This window comes from Salvelinus sp. IW2-2015, linkage group LG34 (genome assembly GCF_002910315.2).
Source record: "Salvelinus sp. IW2-2015 linkage group LG34, ASM291031v2, whole genome shotgun sequence".
Taxonomy (NCBI): Eukaryota; Metazoa; Chordata; class Actinopteri; order Salmoniformes; family Salmonidae; genus Salvelinus; species Salvelinus sp. IW2-2015.
This window is the reverse complement of record NC_036873.1, coordinates 6,530,845-6,549,088: the sequence shown is the minus strand read 5'-3', so window position 1 is coordinate 6,549,088 and position 18,244 is coordinate 6,530,845. Positions and strand designations below refer to the sequence as shown.

The 18,244-nt window shown below is 41.7% G+C and overlaps 2 protein-coding genes across 6 annotated transcripts in view; one reads left to right on the top strand and one right to left on the bottom strand.

The window, feature by feature from the left end:
- Positions 1–280: 280 nt before the first annotated feature.
- LOC111958370 (claudin domain-containing protein 1) lies at positions 281–10,046 on the top strand. 5 transcript variants are annotated; one of them, XM_023979623.3, is made up of 6 exons: positions 281–397; positions 907–1,100; positions 1,205–1,510; positions 2,004–2,111; positions 7,279–7,441; positions 7,714–10,046. In XM_023979623.3, the coding sequence occupies exons 3-6, from the start codon at positions 1,225–1,227 to the stop codon at positions 7,991–7,993; spliced, it is 837 nt and encodes a 278-aa protein (XP_023835391.1). In that variant the 5' UTR covers positions 281–397; positions 907–1,100; positions 1,205–1,224; the 3' UTR covers positions 7,994–10,046. The 5 variants fall into 5 exon arrangements, with proteins under 5 accessions (XP_023835391.1, XP_023835390.1, XP_023835389.1 ...); XM_023979622.3 differs by having other exon boundaries at positions 283–397; positions 928–1,510; XM_023979621.3 differs by having other exon boundaries at positions 283–397; positions 925–1,510.
- Positions 10,047–10,717: 671 nt separating this feature from the next.
- Positions 10,718–18,244, bottom strand: part of LOC111958486 (N-acyl-aromatic-L-amino acid amidohydrolase (carboxylate-forming) B-like) — a 10,025-nt gene continuing 2,498 nt past the window's right edge. Inside the window, 5 exon segments of the mRNA XM_024134830.2 lie at positions 10,718–11,142; positions 14,044–14,159; positions 15,909–16,016; positions 16,157–16,250; positions 17,506–17,699. Of these exon segments, the coding sequence (XP_023990598.2) occupies positions 10,945–11,142; positions 14,044–14,159; positions 15,909–16,016; positions 16,157–16,250; positions 17,506–17,699 (710 nt within the window). The 3' untranslated portion in view covers positions 10,718–10,944.

Here is an 18,244-nt window from a genome sequence, read left to right as displayed (position 1 = left end):
CGAACCATGGCTGTGTTAGTGCCTACAAAGAGACTCCATTCGTTCGCCATTCATAGAACCACCTCATTGTATTGTATTGAAAGGCGAATGTGTAACCAAAAACTACAAAGCCCACATGGTAGGGTTTCACATGTCGCTGTCTGATGATGCTGCTTTGACAAAAAAAGCCACACCCCTCAATAGTTACCACAGCCACAAAGTCGTAAACCCCTCTATTTCTACAATATTCATAAAATCTTATTTTGAACCTAACCACACTGCTAACAGTATGCCTAACCTTAAATTAAGACAAAAAATAAAACAATTGTTTTCATGAATTTTTACCATAGCCAATTTGACTTTGTGGCTGTGGTAACTAGTGAAAACCCTAAATCATACGGAAAAGGAACGCTATCAAGTGAGTTGAATAGCTACATGTTCATAGTATTTGCTATAAACGTTAGTATCGTTTAAATTAATCTGAAAGCCTTTACATTGATCGATTTAAATGCATGATGGCTTTGTTCATTCACAACAAATATATATTTTTTCAAGAAACATGCCACTCTGTCGTGGCGGTTTTGCATCAGTTAGCTAGCTAGCGTTATTAACGTTAACGTTTGATGACAGTCGGTAGATAAAAGGCAATATGTGTAATTCTTGCCACTTTGATTATTTTCTCATAGCAGGGACATCGTTTTCTGTTTAGTAAGCTAGTTAGATGCATGTCATTACTTCATAATTATTACCATATGCTTATTTGCATTCGCCTTAACAAGATACTGACAGCTAGCTAACCCCCTTTCGTCTGTGCTTTGCTGCTTTTTAACTAACGTTACAGGATCTTGCTATCAGAGCCAACATGTGCCAGTCTAAGATCTGAATTAAAATTTAGTTGAATGACAGTTTGCAATACATTTTCTTCAGATTTGTTCTCCTTCAAAGCAGTGAAGCTGGCCTGCTTGGTGATGGTGGAGTTGTGAGGACCTGGACTACAAGGAAGGCACAGAGGACAGGCTGGGAAGCACTGAAACAACCATCATGCTCAGGAACTGCACTGTCAGTGTTAAGGACATTACTGCAAGGCTGTTAAGTGCTCACTGACTAGCTGACCTCTTATAGTGAGTGCCCTTATCCCCTACTTTTCAACTTCCCTTCATAGGAGGGCACGAGTCGACACACTAACAAATGCAGTAAGAGTAAAATCATTTTTACCCACAAACAGACACTCTTGAATTGCAAACCATGGTGGATAACCGCTACGCTACAGCCCTGGTCATTGGCTCTGTTCTGAGTCTGCTGGCCACAGTCTATCTCTCCGTTGCCGTGGGAACACAGCACTGGTACCAGTACCGAAGTCCGCCCGGCAACCATGAGGCCAGCAACGCTTCGGAGCTGCGCGAGGACTTCATCAACGGGGAGTTTGATGAAAAGGCTAACAGCGACACTCTGTTCCGCCTCAACGGCACACTGGGGCTGTGGTGGAGGTGTGTGCAGGCGCCAGGCCAGTCGCACTGGTTCAAAGAGCCTGGTAAGAACCTACACACACTAGAGCGGGTCACCGAACACATGACTAAGTTGCATTGGTTTAAAGCGTCTGCTAAATTACATATATTATATTACTGTATATTATGATGAATATATGTAAATATAGTATATATATATTACAGCATTGTGCTGGATACACCAGCTATACATCACTGTGCCCATCAGTGTTATACACCATGCTAATATTGTATTATAAAGCAAAGCCTCTTTTTTTCTGATACCCACACAGGAGCAACACTCGGTTTGCTATTAGTATAAATATTTGGTGCTTACTGCCAATGAGTTTGGGGTTCAATATGATCGCAGGTTGTCGACAATGCAGCTTTTAAAGGCTATTTCTGATTGAGCGGACATCTGCAGTGTTTAACCGTGAATGCGAACATGTGAACATTGCCTTTAAAAGCTGCAATGTCGACAATCCACGTCAGATTGAATCCCGGCCTAACGCTCTGTCTGTCTGTTTCTTGTTTTCTCAGATCCTAAGATGGTGACACAGTGTGTGAGCTTCACCCTGCCTCAGCAGTTTTTACCCAAGTACAAAGAACCAGGGAATCACAACACTGGGGAGGACCTGCTTCGGACATGTGAGTCTTGCCTTGCAGCCACACACACACATACATACAGTGCCTTTGAAAAGTATTCAGACCTCTTGACTTTTTCCAAATGTTGTTACGTTACAGCCTTATTCTAAAATGTATTTAAATAAATAATAAAGTAGTGGAGAAGGTGGAAAGTTTTAAGTTCTTCGGCGTACACATCACAGACATACTGAAATGGTCCACCCAATACAGACATTGTGGTGAAGATGGCGCAACAGCTTGTCACCTAAATTTGGCTTGTCACCTCAATACCTCAAACGTTTACAGATGCACAATTGAGAGCATCCTGTTGGGCTGTATCACTAGGGTTGCAAAGGGTCGGAAACTTTCCGATAAATTTCCGGAAACTTTCCATGGGAAGTTAAGCCCAGGAATTTGATGGATTTTGCTTAAATTCATCAAAAGAGTTAGCTTAACAGTGAACCTTTTTTGTGGGATACACACAAGGCAATTCTAGGTCTTGTGGCATATATTGATTAAAAACTTCTTATGGCTGGGATCCCGTTAACGGGATCGATATGACAACAGCCAGTGAAAGTGCAGGGCGCCAAATTCAAAACAACAGAAATCTCATAATTAAAATTCCTCAGACATACAAGTATTTTACACCATTTTAAAGATAAACTTGTTGTTAATCCCACCACAGTGTCCGATTTCAAAAAGGCTTTATGACGAAAGCACACCGTCTGATTATGTTAGGTCAGTACCTAGTCACAGAAAAACACAGCCATTTTTCCAGCCAAAGAGAGGAGTCACAAAAAGCAGAAATAGAGAAAATGAATCACTAACCTTTGATGATCTTCATCAGATGACACTCATAGGACTTCATGTTAACAATACATGTATGTTTTGTTCGATAAAGTTTATATTTATATCCAAAAATCTTAGTTTACATTGGCGCGTTATATTCAGTAATGTTTTGCAGAGAGCCACATCAATTTACAGAAATACTCATAATAAACATTGATAAAAGATACAAGTATTACACATGGAACTTTAGATAAACCTCTCCTTAATGCAACCGCTGTGTCAGATTTCAAAAAACTTTATGGAAAAAGCACACCATGCTATAATCTGAGTACAGCGCTCAGAGCCCAAACAAGCCATAAAGATATCCGCCATGTTGTGGAGTCAACAGATGTCAGAATAGCATTATAAATATTCACTTACCTTTGATGATCTTCATCAGAATGCACTCCCAGGAATTCCAGTTCCACAAAAAATGTTTGATTTGTTCCATAAAGTCCATAATTTATGTCCAAATACCTCCTTTTTGTTCGCGCGTTCAGTACACAATCCAAACTCACGACGCGAGGGCAAGTCCATGCGAAAGTTCAGACGAAAAGTCATATTACAGTTCGTAGAAACATGTCAAACGAAGTATAGAATCAATCTTTAGGATGTTTTTAACATAAATCTTCAATAATGTTCCAACCGGAGAATTCCTTTGTCTGTAGAAATGCGATGGAACGCAGGTCTAACTCTCACGTGAACGCGCGTGGTCAGCTCATGGCACTCTGCCAGACCCATGACTCAAAGAGCCCTCATTCCCCCCTCCTTCACAGTAGAAGCATCAAACAAGGTTCTAAAGACTGTTGACATCTAGTGGAAGCCTTAGGAAGTGCAATATGACCAATATCCCACTGTATATTCGATAGGCGATGAGTTGAAAAACTACAAACCTCAGATTTCCCACTTCCTGGTTGGATTTTTTCTCAGCTTTAGTTTCTAGACTATCATTTTACAGATGTATGTTGAAAACGTTTTTGGGAGATGCGATGGGATCATTCAATATTCTTTCTTTTGTTGTTCATTGAAATCATCCCATGTGAAGAGTCAACTCATTTAATTAAAGTTCAATTCGTAACAAAATTATTCTTATTTTTTTTTATTGGAAGTATTTAATCATTTGCAATTATGTCTACTTATGATAAGGTAAACCCCCCCCCCCCCCCCCTTAAAAGAGTTAGATGCACTATTGTAAAGTGGTTGTTCCACTGGATATCATAAGGTGAATGCACCAATTTGTAAGTCGCTCTGGATAAGAGCGTCTGCTAAATGACTTAAATGTAAATGTAAAATATTTATGTTTCTGTCTCCATATGATATGGTAAATATATCCGATGCAAAAAAATCTACATTTAAATGGTATTAATATTAATTTTTATATATTTCCGTTAATTCCCATATTCCTGTTAATTCCCACGGAAAGTTTCCACCTCTGAATATTCCCCAAAATGTGCAACCCTATGTATCACCGCCTGGTACGGCATCTGCACCGCCCACAACCGCAGGGCTCTCCAGAGGGTGGTGCAGTCTGCACAACAGCACCCGTTATCACAGGAAGGCCAAAAAGATTATCAAGGACAACAACCACCCGAGCCACTGCCTGTTCACCCTGCTACCATCCAGAAGGCGAGGTCAGTACAGGTGCATCAAAGCTGGGACTGAGAGACTGAAAAAATAGCCATCAGACTGTTAAACAGCCATCACTAACACAGAGAGGCTGCTGCCTACATACAGACTTGAAATCATTGGCAACTTTAATAAATAGATCACTAGTTACTTTAATATTGTTTACATATCTTGCATTTACTCTTCCCATATGTATATAGTGTATTTCTATACCATCTATTGCATCTTGCCTATGCCGCTCAGTCATTGCTCATCCATATATTTATATGTATATATTATTTTTTCATCCCTTTTCTTATTTTTCTGTGTATTAGGTAGTTGTGGAATTGATAGATTACTTGTTAGATATTACTGCACTGTCGTAACTAGAAGCACAAGCATTTCGCTACACTCGCAATAACATCTGCTAAACGTGTATGTGACCAATAAAATTTGATTTGATAAGGTCCCACAGCTGACAGTGCATGTCAGAGCAAAAACCAAGCCATGAGGTCGAAGGAATTATCCATAGAGCTCCGAGACACAGATCTGGGCATGGGTACCAAAAATATTCCTGCAGCATTGAAGGTCCCCAAGAACACTGTGGCCTTTCTTAAATTGAAGAAGTTTGGAACCACCAAGACTCTTCCTAGAGCTGACCGCCCGGCCAAACTGAGTAATCGGGTGACAAGGGCCTTGGTCAGGGAGGAGACCAAGAACCTGATGGTCACTCTGACAGAGTTCCTCTGTGGAGATGGTAGAACCTTCTAGAAGAACAACCATCTCTGCAGCACTCCACCAATCAGGCCTTTATGGTGGAGTGGCCAGACGGAAGCCACTCTTCAGTAAAAGGCACATGACAGCCCGCTTGGAGTTTGCCAAAATGTTACCTGAAGACTCTCAGACCATGAAAAACAAGATTCTCTGCTTTGATGAAACCAAGATTGAACTCTTTGGCCTGAATGCCAAGTGTCACGTCTGGAGGAAACCTGGCACTATCCCTACGGTGAAGCCTATTGGTGGCAGCATCATGCTGTGGGGGTGTTTTTCAGCGGCAGGGACTGGGAGACTTGTCAGGATCAAGGGAAAGATGAACAGAGCAATGTACAGAGAGATCCTTGATGAAAACCTGCTCCAGAGCACTCAGGACCTCAGACTGGGGGCGACGGTTCACCTTCCAACAGGACAACGACTCTAGGCACACAGCCAAGACAACACAGGAGTGGCTTCGGGACAAGTCTCCAAATGTCCTTGAGTGGCCCAGCCAGAGCCTGGACTTGAGCCTGATCAAACATCTCTGGAGAGACCTGCAGCAACGCTCCCCATCCAATATGACAGAGCTTGAGAGGATCTGCAGAGAAGAAGAATTGGAGAAACTAAACTTGTAGCATCATACCAAAGAAGACTCGAGCCTGTAATTGATGCCAAAGGTGCTTCAACAAAGTACTGAATAAAGGGTCTGAATACTTATGTAAATGTGATTTAAAAAAAAAAAATGTTTGTTAGCCAAAATTTTTATAAGGATGTAACCTAACAATGTGGAAAAAGTCAAGGGGTCTGAATATTTTCTGAAGGCACTGTATAAACATACTGTAGTTCAAACAAGGTTCACTAGTTTTTATTTAGTTTGTTTTATGAAAACATGTGTTTTTTCATTTTTATATTATTTAGAATCAGTTTTAGTTTTAGGGACAGAAAGTAGCCTATGCGTGGGAGGCTAGGATACGTTTGTGTTGTATAGTCAGTTTTGAGATGTCACGTCTTGCCACTGGGGCAGTAATGCATCAGGTGATGGGTCAGGTCATAGGTTACGTGAGATGATGTACAAAGTAAACCGGAGTACTGGGTAGATTTCCTCAACAACCAGCAGCGTTAAAGCGCCAGGCTCAACTTCTCAGCTGTTTAGCCCTGTGGCTACCACGTTGTAGAAGCGTGAAGCGCACATGCACAGCTACTCTGTGTTAGAGCAAAGTCTTGCGTCACGCTCCTCTCATTGGATGCGATCGAGTAGTGAGGCTAACAAAGCCGCCTGTTGACGGAAGTCTTTGAGAGAAGTCTGGGGAGGTGCATCTGTGAMATTAGTGGTTTTCAAACAGCAAGGCTCAGRTCAACATGATGCCAGTGTCAACATAGCCACTATTGTTTATGCRTTTTTTTMCTTTATAAATGTTGAAATAAMMTTTTCTAAACCCCCATATCACACTCACAAACAGAAAACATAGGCGTAACGTTTACAATTAATTAGAGAGGTCTCAAATATCACTTTGATTTGGATCCCCTGTTCTGCAGTTGCACCTACGCCGACGTCACTCCTCGACTTTCGTCTACAGTCGGTTGCTTGAACCTTACCACTCAAACCCAATCTGTGTGGCCCGAGAGAGAAAAACTAAAACTAAATATTTGTGTTTTTCAAACGGGTTTGTTAATGATTTTACTTCAGTTTACGGGGGGAAAAATCCTGATTCGTTTGTTTTCATTTACTATAATAACCTTGGTTCAAACGAAACTTGTGTTTCATAGAAATGAGGTTTGTAAATGTGGTGATTTCCACTGTTGTTTCTTATTGTTACTGACAGTCATGTGACCTCATCTCTTTCCCTTTCTCTCTCAGGCAAACACACACAGAGACACACACAGCCACGCGTTCATAATAAACATTGGTTTGGCATTATAAAGCTCTTCCTTCAGATAGTGTTTATCCGTCTACGAAACTATAAAAATAACTTAATTTGTACTGCACTTTTCTGACATTTCTAAGTTGGTTTCTCTCGGTGTCTGAGCAGACCTGTGGAGGTGCCAGTTCCTGTTGCCTCTGGTGTCCCTAGCCTTTGTGTTCCTCAGCGGACTCGTCGGCGTTTGCGCCTGCCTCTGCCGCAGCATCACCCCCACCCTGGCCGTTGGAGTGCTCCACCTGCTGGCAGGTTTGAGAACTACAGTGCCTCAACTTAACCCTCCCACCACACACGAACACACACACAAACTTTACACCCAACAACATGTAAAGGTATGAATGAAAGCTAAGGCATTCATGATTCATGCCGCCTACCACATCTCGATTTCTCTCTTAATGAAATTCAATTGTGTTTTATTGGCATGAAATACACATGAACATTTTGACAAAGCAGAAGGGTTTTCAATTAAGTAAAATGTACAATTGCATAAAGTTACATTCATTGTTGTCTTTCCCATCCAGGTCTGTGTTCCCTAGGCACGGTGTGCTGCTTCCTGGCTGGCATGGACCTGCTCCACAGGGTCTCTGTGCTTCCCGACGGTGTGGACGGCTCCCTGGGCTGGTCCCTGTACCTGGCCCTCATCTCCTCGCCACTGCAGATGATGGCGGCCGCCCTCTTCCTGTGGGCCGCCCGGAGCCACCGCCAGAACTACACCCGCATGACGGCCTACCGGGTGGCCTAAAGAGACTGGGGTTTCTTTTATACGACAGGGTTGCATTCAGTAAGAGCATAACGTTTTGAAATGGAAGATGTGAAGTTGTAGAGTGTTGCCAGTAACATGCAGACTCCAATTTTTGTAGAAGGTGAGATTGTTTCTATGAAATGGCTACGTTTCTAAACATTTTACGAACTGCATGTTTAACTGAATGTGACTCTAAACTAATCCTAAATGGCAGTATACTCCTGAGGGGTATCCTACGAAGCAGGTTTGAGTAATTAGCCAGGTGACTTTGGTCAACTCGGAGTTCAATTCGGGGCACCAGTCATACGAAAGTGGCTTACCTTTTGGCCAAGTACATTTCTATGGCAACGGATCCATCAGAACTAACCTGCTCCGGGCCGGGCTAACTCGCAGCTAACTCCACTTACCCTGAATAAAATGACTGAGCCGTGAGTTGAGGACCAATGAAATCCGATACCTCTCGATCAAAGATTGCATCGTCATCCCTTTCATTTGAGGAAGACGAATGATTCAATATAAAAAATATATAAAAAAATATATATATATTTTAATTTAATCAAATAGTTTGTTTGTGTAAATAAAAATTGTATTTACACATTTAGTAATGACAGAAAGCATTTTAAACTTCACTCAATGTAACACTTTTGTATAACTTAATAAATAAAACAATATTGATAGGAGTGGGTAGAAAGTGCTTGTGCATTGATAAGCACACCAAAGTCAGCATTCATGAGAAGTAATAAAATAAAGACGGTTAGTTCATTTTGGAAAAATAGTTTGAGTATAGTTTCAGTTTTAGCTTGCTTCCTAGGATACTCCTCTGCTCTTGAAAGGCCTGTGTGTTCGCGTCTGTCTTAGCCCAGCACCGAAGCTGTTAAACGTCCTGTTGGTAAGTAGAATCTGGGTCACGTTCAGAGGGGTGCAACGTACTGAAACATTGCAAATAGAAATGTGATAATTAGAGCTGACGTTTCTTACTCGTCATGTCAGAGTATCTGAAGGCTCCACAACGTTGTGCCCTACTGAACACAACTCGAGTGATTTAGAGCACAGGGTGGCCCAATGATTCACTCTGTAACAACTACGCCTTTACAGTGTCGTCATGACAATCTTCCCCATTACTACACCTGATTGACAGATTTTAGGGTGACTAAACCTTCGACACCTTAACTACACCCCACAGGGTGGCGCAAAGAATCTCTCCACCTCAAGCACAACTGTTCGACAGCTCACACTAGCCAACGTAACCTCAAACGAGACTTTGCCTGTATAAACATATCCTAAGAGCTTCTCACTGTCGTAGAGGCAAGCGTTTGATTTGATTKGACTTTCAGATGAATTTGTCCCCAGCAGCACGTACTGTATGTGTATAATGTTTAACAACACCTGTGGTTGATTGTGAGAAGGTGAKGTACGTTTGTTTTTCTTAAACTGTTTTGTTGGTGAATCTTTAGCGATGCTTTTTTTTCTTCAGGTTAACAACGATTGGAGTCATATTTTGCCTTTGCTTTTGTTGCCATCGCTACCATTTATGAATGAATGCTTTTTGCAATCCTAGCCTTTTTTTCTAGGTTTTCCTAAACGGTTCGTTTTTTGTTGTTGCTTTTTGAAGTTTTGTATTATGTTATATCTATAGAGCGTTGTAGTGACTTTTGACCCCGTTTGCCTACATTTCCCTTTTTTATTTCAGCTGATGAGAATGTTCAGTTTAATTTTGTGTCATATGTTGATTTGGAATGTAACCACTTTGCCATTGTCATCCATATTTATTTGAATGTAAAGACATGTTATCCCGGGTTGTTTTGACGSCACTATAGCTAACCTGTGTTTTGATCTTCCTCTTGATGTCCATGATATTGTTTTGATTATGTTGAAGTAAATGCAGTTGCAATACTTAGCTTTTCTGAAGCCTACTTGAAACTACCAATGACAAGACAACGGGCACTAACTCCAAGTACACTTGGTAAATGAGCACTCAACAGATATTGTTTACTGGGACACCGTTTTATGAAGGGTGTCTAAATGAGACAACTTGTGGCTTTTGTAAGTGTTTTTATGTGACTATACCTAAAGCGTACCTGTTTCCATAAGAATAAAGTTCACCTCTGCTGACCTCCTGTCTGAGTGTTAATATTGTATGTGTGTTTTAGATAATTAAATGGTGTTGTGTGTAACATCTAAAGTTCAGGAGGGAAGACCACACCTGAAACAATTTACATCTCTTTCCCTTTTGACAATCAAACAATTTACTTCATCCGCCAATCAATGGCTGTGCTGTATATATTCGTGATCTTCTGTAGCATTTCGCATCCCTTCACCACCCCCGTCTCCTCCCCTCTCTGCTCTTCCTGTTTTTTTCCAGGATACATTAACTCTGCACCAAGAAGATGCCTCCAGGACTCCCACCCCAAACACTGTCTTCATCTGACGATACCTCGACGACCAAGCAGTCATCCTCCCGAACCATCACTTCCCATCGACCTCCCTAAACCATAATGACCTTTCAACCACTGCAAACCATTAAGCTCCTTGAATCATCCAGGGTTCCTCTCGATGCTGCGACACCACCTCTGACGATGCCTGCCAAGATCCATTCCACAACCACCTATCAGTCATCCAACTTCATGGCAAACTCGAGCTCATTTCTGCATGACGTCATTCTGCATTCATACCGTTGTAACCTTTTCCTACATTAAACTATCTCAAAGGTGTCGTCTGTACCTAGAAAACACCAGGTTAAACGGAGCAGTGAAATGCAACATTACATCACTATGAAGACAACAAAAAATKGAAATGTTTAATTGACATACTAGATTATTGCATTGAACTGTGCATAATTTCACATACAGTATTCCTGAGGTTATTTGGGGATGATAAAAAACAATGGAATTAAAAATCAATTGAAAATCAGGTTAGACTAGTTAGTGCTTCTTAAGGTTCTGTGTGTGTGTGTTTTCCCTTTAATTCTCTCACTCTTTTTAAACTCTTTGTTCCTCCCCCTTTCCCTTCATCAATCTCTCTTCACTTGCAAGGGGGGTATAGTGACTGTCATCTTTCGTGCCAGGTGGAAGGCAATACTCTTCTCATAGTACGCACACTCGTTCACAAAGAAGGGATGGAGGACTTCTTCCCCTTCGTACTTAAGTATCTCCCCAGAAAACATCAGGAACATGGGATCTCCCGGATGGAGGAGGCAGAAGTCACGGTCCTGGAGAGAAAGATTCACATCAGCATGCTTTGCATTTAGATTCACATGCGCCGAATACAACAGTCAAATGCTTACTTACAAGCCCTCAACCAGCACAATGCAGTTTTAAGAAAATACCCCCCAAAAAGTAAACGAAAAATTAAGGAGCAGCAGTAAATAACGATAGCGGGGCTATATACAGGGGGTACCGGTACAGAGTCAATGTGCAGGGGCACCGGTGTCGAGGTAATTGAGATAATTATGTACATGCAGGTAGGGTTATTAAATTGGCTATGCATAGATAATAACAGAGAGTAGCAGCAGCGTGGGTACAAATAGTCTGGGTAGCCATTTGATTAGCTGTTCAGGAGTCTTGGCTTGGGGTAGAAGCTGTTTAGAAGCCTCTTGGACCTAGACTTGGCGCTCCGGTACCGCTTGCCGTGTGGTAACAGAGAGAACAGGCTATGACTAGGGTGGCTGGAGTCTTTTATCATTTTTAGGCCCTTTCTCTGACAACGCGTTGTATAGAGGTCCTGGATGGCAGGAAGCTTGGCACCGGTGATGTACTGGGCCGTACGCACTACCCTCTGCAGTGCCTTGCGGTCGGAGCCCGAGCAGTTGCCATACCAGGCAGTGATGCAACCCGTCAGGATGCTCTCGATGGCGCAGCTGTAAAACCTTTTGAGGATCTGAGGACCCATGCCAAATCTTTTCAGTCTCCTGAGGGGGAATCAGTTAAATACCCAAAGAACGTTGTACCCCGTCGCCTACCTGTCATTGTGGGTGTATGCTAGTGTCCTGAAGTTCATAGGGTTACATTTCAGTAATTCCCTACAGGCCTATGTACCAATGAGGCTTAGCTGGGGGAAGATATTTTGAGTTGGGGTTGCTGGAATGGGGGGAATCCCCTTTATATTAAAGCATTTCATGCACATTTACATTTACATTTAAGTCATTTAGCAGACGCTCTTATCCAGAGCGACTTACAAATTGGTGCATTCACCTTATGAAATCCAGTGGAACAACCACTTTACAATAGTGCATCTAACTCTTTTAAGGGGGAGGGGTGGGGTTAGGAGGATTACTTTATCCTAGGTATTCCTTAAAGAGGTGGGGTTTCAGGTGTCTCCGGAAGGTGGTGATTGACTCTATAATGCACCTATAATCACATTTGTGTACCGGCATACAGTTGAGCAGACAGTTTCAGGATGTCCACACATGGTGCTATTTTTTAGCAGGGTCTGAAAAAAATAGCCTTTTATAAATGCATTTAATGCAATTCTAAATATTTTTCATGATAGAATACTTTCGCAGAATATTTCTTTAATACCCCACAAATGTCCAAATTCAGGCTACTGTGCAACGAGCTATTCAGGTAGGATGCAATTTTGGAACTTTATTTTWWWWAAATGTATTCATAAGAATTTCTTTTATCATTATTGTATATCATTGTTATTATTGTAGGCTTATTTAGTCATCTAAACCAGTTCTTTAAAATATGATAAATGTGTTTTGTTTCATTCTTTTGAGACATTTATGTTGGCTAAATGAAGTTTGATCTGTCTTTTTAATTATGTGCTCAGTATTTAGTTGAAGATATGTTATAAGTTAGCCTTTCGTAAAATAAATATCATTAGCCTATTGCTGTCATGTGTTGAGTACGGTAGGCACTAGCCTTTCTTGGTCCTTTCTGCAATATAGACTGTTCAAAACTACTGTGAAGGTTTAAACTAGTTTTTTACGTTATATCATACAGTGGACACCTAAGCCTATGCAATGCTCTGATGCATTTAGTGCACAAATCTCTGACAGCTGAACAGTGAGGTGGACAATTATTGTTTTAGGAAACTTAAAACCAATAATACAACATGCTATAAAGTTTAGCATTTTGCTAAACATGGAAACACAAGGAATAGTGTTTTTGTCATTTGTTATAGGCTGTTTTTAAGGACATGTAATGTGGCTCATTTGGCCAACATCCATCGTTTATTGATGGCGCTGGCTGCGTGGGTGGACGATCTAATGCGTTAAGCACCCAATGCATATGAATGACCGGTAAATTTCTCAAATGTCCGATAAATAAAAATCTTCCCAATAACTCGTCCGGCGCCAAATTCTGATAATCGGAAACCCTGATATGTAGTATACTGTATACAGTATATAGTATAGGCTACAGTAGGCTACAAAATAAACTTCCCAGTGACACTGATTCACCCAAAGATGAAGATGAAGCAGAGGCTACTCACTGGTGATAGCCGGTGAGCTCGTGACAATATCTCAAGATAAGCTACTTTGAAAAACAATGCTGTTCACTCAGAATCACTAAAAAGTTGTTAGGAATTTTTCAACAGTTGCCATTTTCTTTTCGAACGGTAGACCTATGTTTTTCTCCAAATTGTATTTTGAAATTTGTGAAAGGCAAACTGGCAGCTGTAACCAACCATAGAAATATAGTCCAAAAATGACAGTCCCCATTCATGTCAGGACTGGCAGTCATTGCTAGTGTACCTATGAGTGTAACAGTCAAAGTGCCATGGTTAGAAGTTCCAAAATCCTTCCATGGATTATATCTACAGTATGGCCACAACTCAAAAAGTTGTTTTATACTTGGCTCGCATGCTGCCCAAATTGCATAGGTCSCAACTGTAAGTGCTTGTGATAAAACTTAATTCACAACTATTTTTTTAGAAGCTATTTATCCTCTGTAGCTAAATTATGCTCTCTGATTTAGTATTTTGAATAATTTAAATTTGTCTGTCCAGACAGGAGTAATATATATTTTTTGTTGGTTGTTGGTCAGAGGGTGCTGCAGCACCCCAGGCACCCTTACTTCCCGCAGCTATGCATTAAAGGGTTCATGTACTGGACTTTAACCAACTGCAGCTAGATTAAATTATATACAAGTGCAGAATGTTCCTGAACCTGTAGTTGGGGATGTACGGCAGCAGTGATTTGATTGGTCTCTGGGTCTCTTGGGTAGTATACACTCTTCACAAAGGTGTACACATCGTCCACCTCRCCACCTTCAAAGGCACACCCTGGTAGAGATAAGATGAGAGAAGGTTTGTAATTGGTTAATGACTAGAATAGAATCTAAAATGTAATTTCTCTTGAAGGGGAATTTGTCTTGATATGGAATCAGGTAGTAACCAAAAAAAGTTTTAAACAAATCAAAATATATATTTTATATTTTGGTTTCTTCAAAGTAGCAACCCTTTGCCTTGATGACAGCTTTTGCACACTCTTGGYATTCTCTCAACCAGCTTCATGAGGAATGCTTTTCCAACAGTCTTGAAGGAGTTCCCACATATGCTGAGCACTTGTTGGCTGCTTTTCATTCACTCTGCGGTCCAACTCATCCCAAAGCATCTCAATTGGGTTGAGGTCAGGTGATTGTGGAGGACAGGTTATCTGATGCAGCACTCCAACACTCTCCTTCTTGGTCAAATAGCCATTACACAGACTGGAGGTGTGTTGGGTCATTGTCCTGTTGAAAAAACAATAATAGTCCCACTAAACCAGATGGGATGGCGTATCGCTACAGAATGCTGTGGTAGCCATGCTGGTTAAGTGTGCCTTGAAATCTAAATAAATCACAGTGTCACAAGCAAAGCACCCCCACACCATCACACCTCCTCCTCCATGCTTCACAGTGGGAACCACACATGTGGAGATCATCCATTCAACTACTCTCCTTCTCACGAATACACGGTGGTTGGAACCAACAATCTCAAATTTGGACTCAACAGACCAAAGGACAGATTTCCACCAGTCTAATGTCCATTGCTCATGTTTCTTGGCCCACCAACTCTCTTCTTMTTATTGGTGTCCTTTAGTAGTGATTTCTTTGCAGCTATTCGACCATGAAGGCCTGATTCACACAGTCTCCTCTGAACAGTTGATGTTGATATGTGTCTGTTACTTGAACTCTGTGAAGCATTTATTTGGGCTGCAATCTGAGGTGCAGTTAACTCTAATGAACTTATCCTCTGCAGCAGAGGTACCCCTGGGTCTTCCTTTCCTGTGGAAGACTGTTCTTTCTCTTTTCTTATTTGAGCTGTTCTTGCCATAATATGGACTTTGTATTTTACCAAATAGGGCTATCTTCTGTATACCACCCCTACCTTGTCACAACACAACTGATTGGCTCATACGCATTAAGAAGGAAAGAAATTCCACAAATTAACAAGGCACACCTGTTAATTGAAATGSATTCCAGTTGACTACCTCATGAAGCTGGTTGAGAGAATGCCAAGAGTGTGCAAAGCTGTCATCAGGGCAAAGGATGGCTACTTTGAAGAATCTCAAATATATTTTGATTTGTTTAACACTTTTGTGTTTTCCACATGATTCCATATGTGTTATTTCATAGTTTTGATGTGTTCACTATTATTCTACAATGTAGAACATAGTCAAAATTAAGAAAAACCCTTGAATGAGTAGGTATGTCCAAACTTTGACTGGTACTGTACATATACATTATATAAAAGAGCACAGGCCAGTTACAGTACACAAGATAGAAAAAAATACTCAAAATACAATAACCATAAATGCAGTGAAGACCAACAGCATAGTGTTGAATGGTAGGCCCATGTGCGTGAAGAAAATCTCATTGTATCTGTTCCTGGTACAGGGGAGCTAGATGCTTGTAGGTATGAATTATGTTTATGCTATTCTTGTTGTTGACCAAGGCAGTAGACTTGGTAACGATGATCGAGGGTTGTGTATTCTGTGTGTAGGGGATGTGAGAGGTCAGCAATGTTTACCGTTGATGGGAGTTCAAGTACCTGAGTTGAAGCACTGGACCCAATCTAGTGTCTGGTCGACCGCCTCCTTCATGATGTTGAAGATGTCGGCTCTGACCACACCATGGGGTTGAGGTCCCACCTCTATCGCTGTGGAGTGACACCATCAGAAGGAATACATTTGTCATGTAAATGGGAAAACATACTGAAAACACACTGGTTTCTTATGACAGGAAGAAGATTGCATGGTGTGTTTCCTATGAACACACAGCACAAGCACAAAGACTTACAGAAGCCATGCTTGCCCAGGGAGTCCTGAGAGTAGGCATCAGCTAGGGGTAGATCCAGCAGGATAAACCTCACGGGCGCTGAGGTTATCTTCCTCTGAGAACACAACAGATGAACTCTTTACACTCCAGTAGAACCCAGATTATAGCAGTCAGATGATGCCCTTCTCCTCATAGAAACTGGGTCAGATGGTGCATGCACTTCCCCTTTAAGACAGCAATCGAGTCATGTTGAAATTATACACTCCAATCAGATTATTAAAGTCCAACCAGCATTGTATCTGTAGCTACATTTCCATCCAATTGGCAACAGATTTTCATACGAATATTCTAAAATCCGCATTAATAAACTATGCCAATTTCCACCCAAACAGACTTGTTGCAGATAAAAATTAGTGTGTGATGACATAGCGCAGACAAATTTTACTTTTTCGCAATGTGTTTCCATCACATTTTCAACTCTACAGATTTTTTTTGTGACAAAACTATCTGTAAAATAGCAAATGTACCTACTCTGTTCTTGCCACTTGCACTCTAGCCAACAGCACTGCACAACAGCTCGCAGATACAGATACAACCTGTAGGCTAGTCTACATTATATGAGATTATTATGGACAAGAGCGAGAATATTTTTTATTTGTCAAACGRCAGTCAAGCATCGATCATCATGTCACCAGATAAAGACTCTCTATATTTATTGGAAAGGAACATCAAGCTCATCACTGCGCACTTTCACCAACCTGTGAAGTTCATCATCATTTATTCAATCTGTAACCTAACAAACTGCATAGTTTTCCGAGTCGTAGCGAGAGGACCACACACCATATCACCGTGTGACTCCAATTGTACTTAGACATGATGGTTAATATATCAATATTTACACTTTGAAGGTGATCCTATCAGATCCCATCCTATTGAAGGAACAAATKATCTGTCGGCATTTATACGTTGTACTGGAACTTCCTGTTTCCATCACAGCTGTCATGGTTTTTCTATCACACAGTGTGACTTTACTCGCTTAAAAATTGTGGATGGAAACATGGTTAGAGACAGCAACAGACGCAATCATTTTCTTCCCCTTCCAGACAGCAATGCTTCCAATCGGCATGTTGTCTCAATGACAGCAACAGTCAGATGAACCATCCACTATCCCTTTAAAGCAGATCAATCTTTAATCCATTTTAATCTAATGCTCTCACACCAAAACAGAATAAGATACACTTTTGACCCTAGAGAGCATATTTGATGGCCCAAATTGGGGGCTGGCAGTACTAAGGACAAGGGGACGTTCAATTTCCCTTGTCCTTAATTTTTTCCTTTATTTCATTGAATTGAACTGAACCTGTGGTCACCTGGATTTGTCTATAGATGTGCATGATGACCCAGTCTTGGACAGAGTAGGAGATGAGACTGAGGCCCATGTTGGCTGTGGTGTTGTGGAGGTCACACACCAGGTCCATGGCCCCCACGTTGCCCTTGGGCCCCAGTAGAGTGTTCAGCTCCTGGGCTCGCCTCACCTCGTACGGGGTGGCGTCCGTGATAAGTCACACCTGAATAGTACATTTTTCGACAAGGTCCATAACTTGTACATTTGTAGATGAGGTGAACGATCCCTTTATGGATCACACTGATTGCATGTACAGTTTCATTTGTGCTTATGGCAACGTTTACCTGAGTATGGCGTCAGTGAAACAGCGGTTGAGGTTCCGTGTCGGTTGTATCTTTTGCACACTTGGACGGCACGCGGGTTGGATATGACCGTGGTCAAGGTCGCTGCCCTGCCTTCTCCAGTTCTGCCTCTGCAGCTCCCTCACCAGGTACACACCCGACATCTCGTTGCCATGGGTACCGCCGCAGAGGGCGACGCGGGACAGCGCTGGAGAGAGACTGGTTCCATCTGCTGGACAGGCTGGACGGACGCGAAACAGACACACAGAGAGAGACTGAGAGAAGAAGACGCGGAGAGATGGAGAGAGAGAGAGAGAGAGAGAGAGAGAGAGAGAGAGAGAGAGACACAGACGAGACCAGACAGACAGACAGACAGACAGACAGACAGGAGACAGACAGACAGACAGACAGACAGGACAGACA

Coding starts and splice junctions, on each gene's coding strand:
- LOC111958370 (XM_023979623.3), top strand. CDS start 1,225: ATGGTGGATAACCGCTACGCTACAGCCCTGGTCATTGGCTCTGTTCTG. Junction 1,511..2,003: donor GCACTGGTTCAAAGAGCCTG/GTAAGAACCTAC, acceptor TTGTTTTCTCAG/ATCCTAAGATGGTGACACAG. Junction 2,112..7,278: donor GGAGGACCTGCTTCGGACAT/GTGAGTCTTGCC, acceptor GACATTTCTAAG/TTGGTTTCTCTCGGTGTCTG.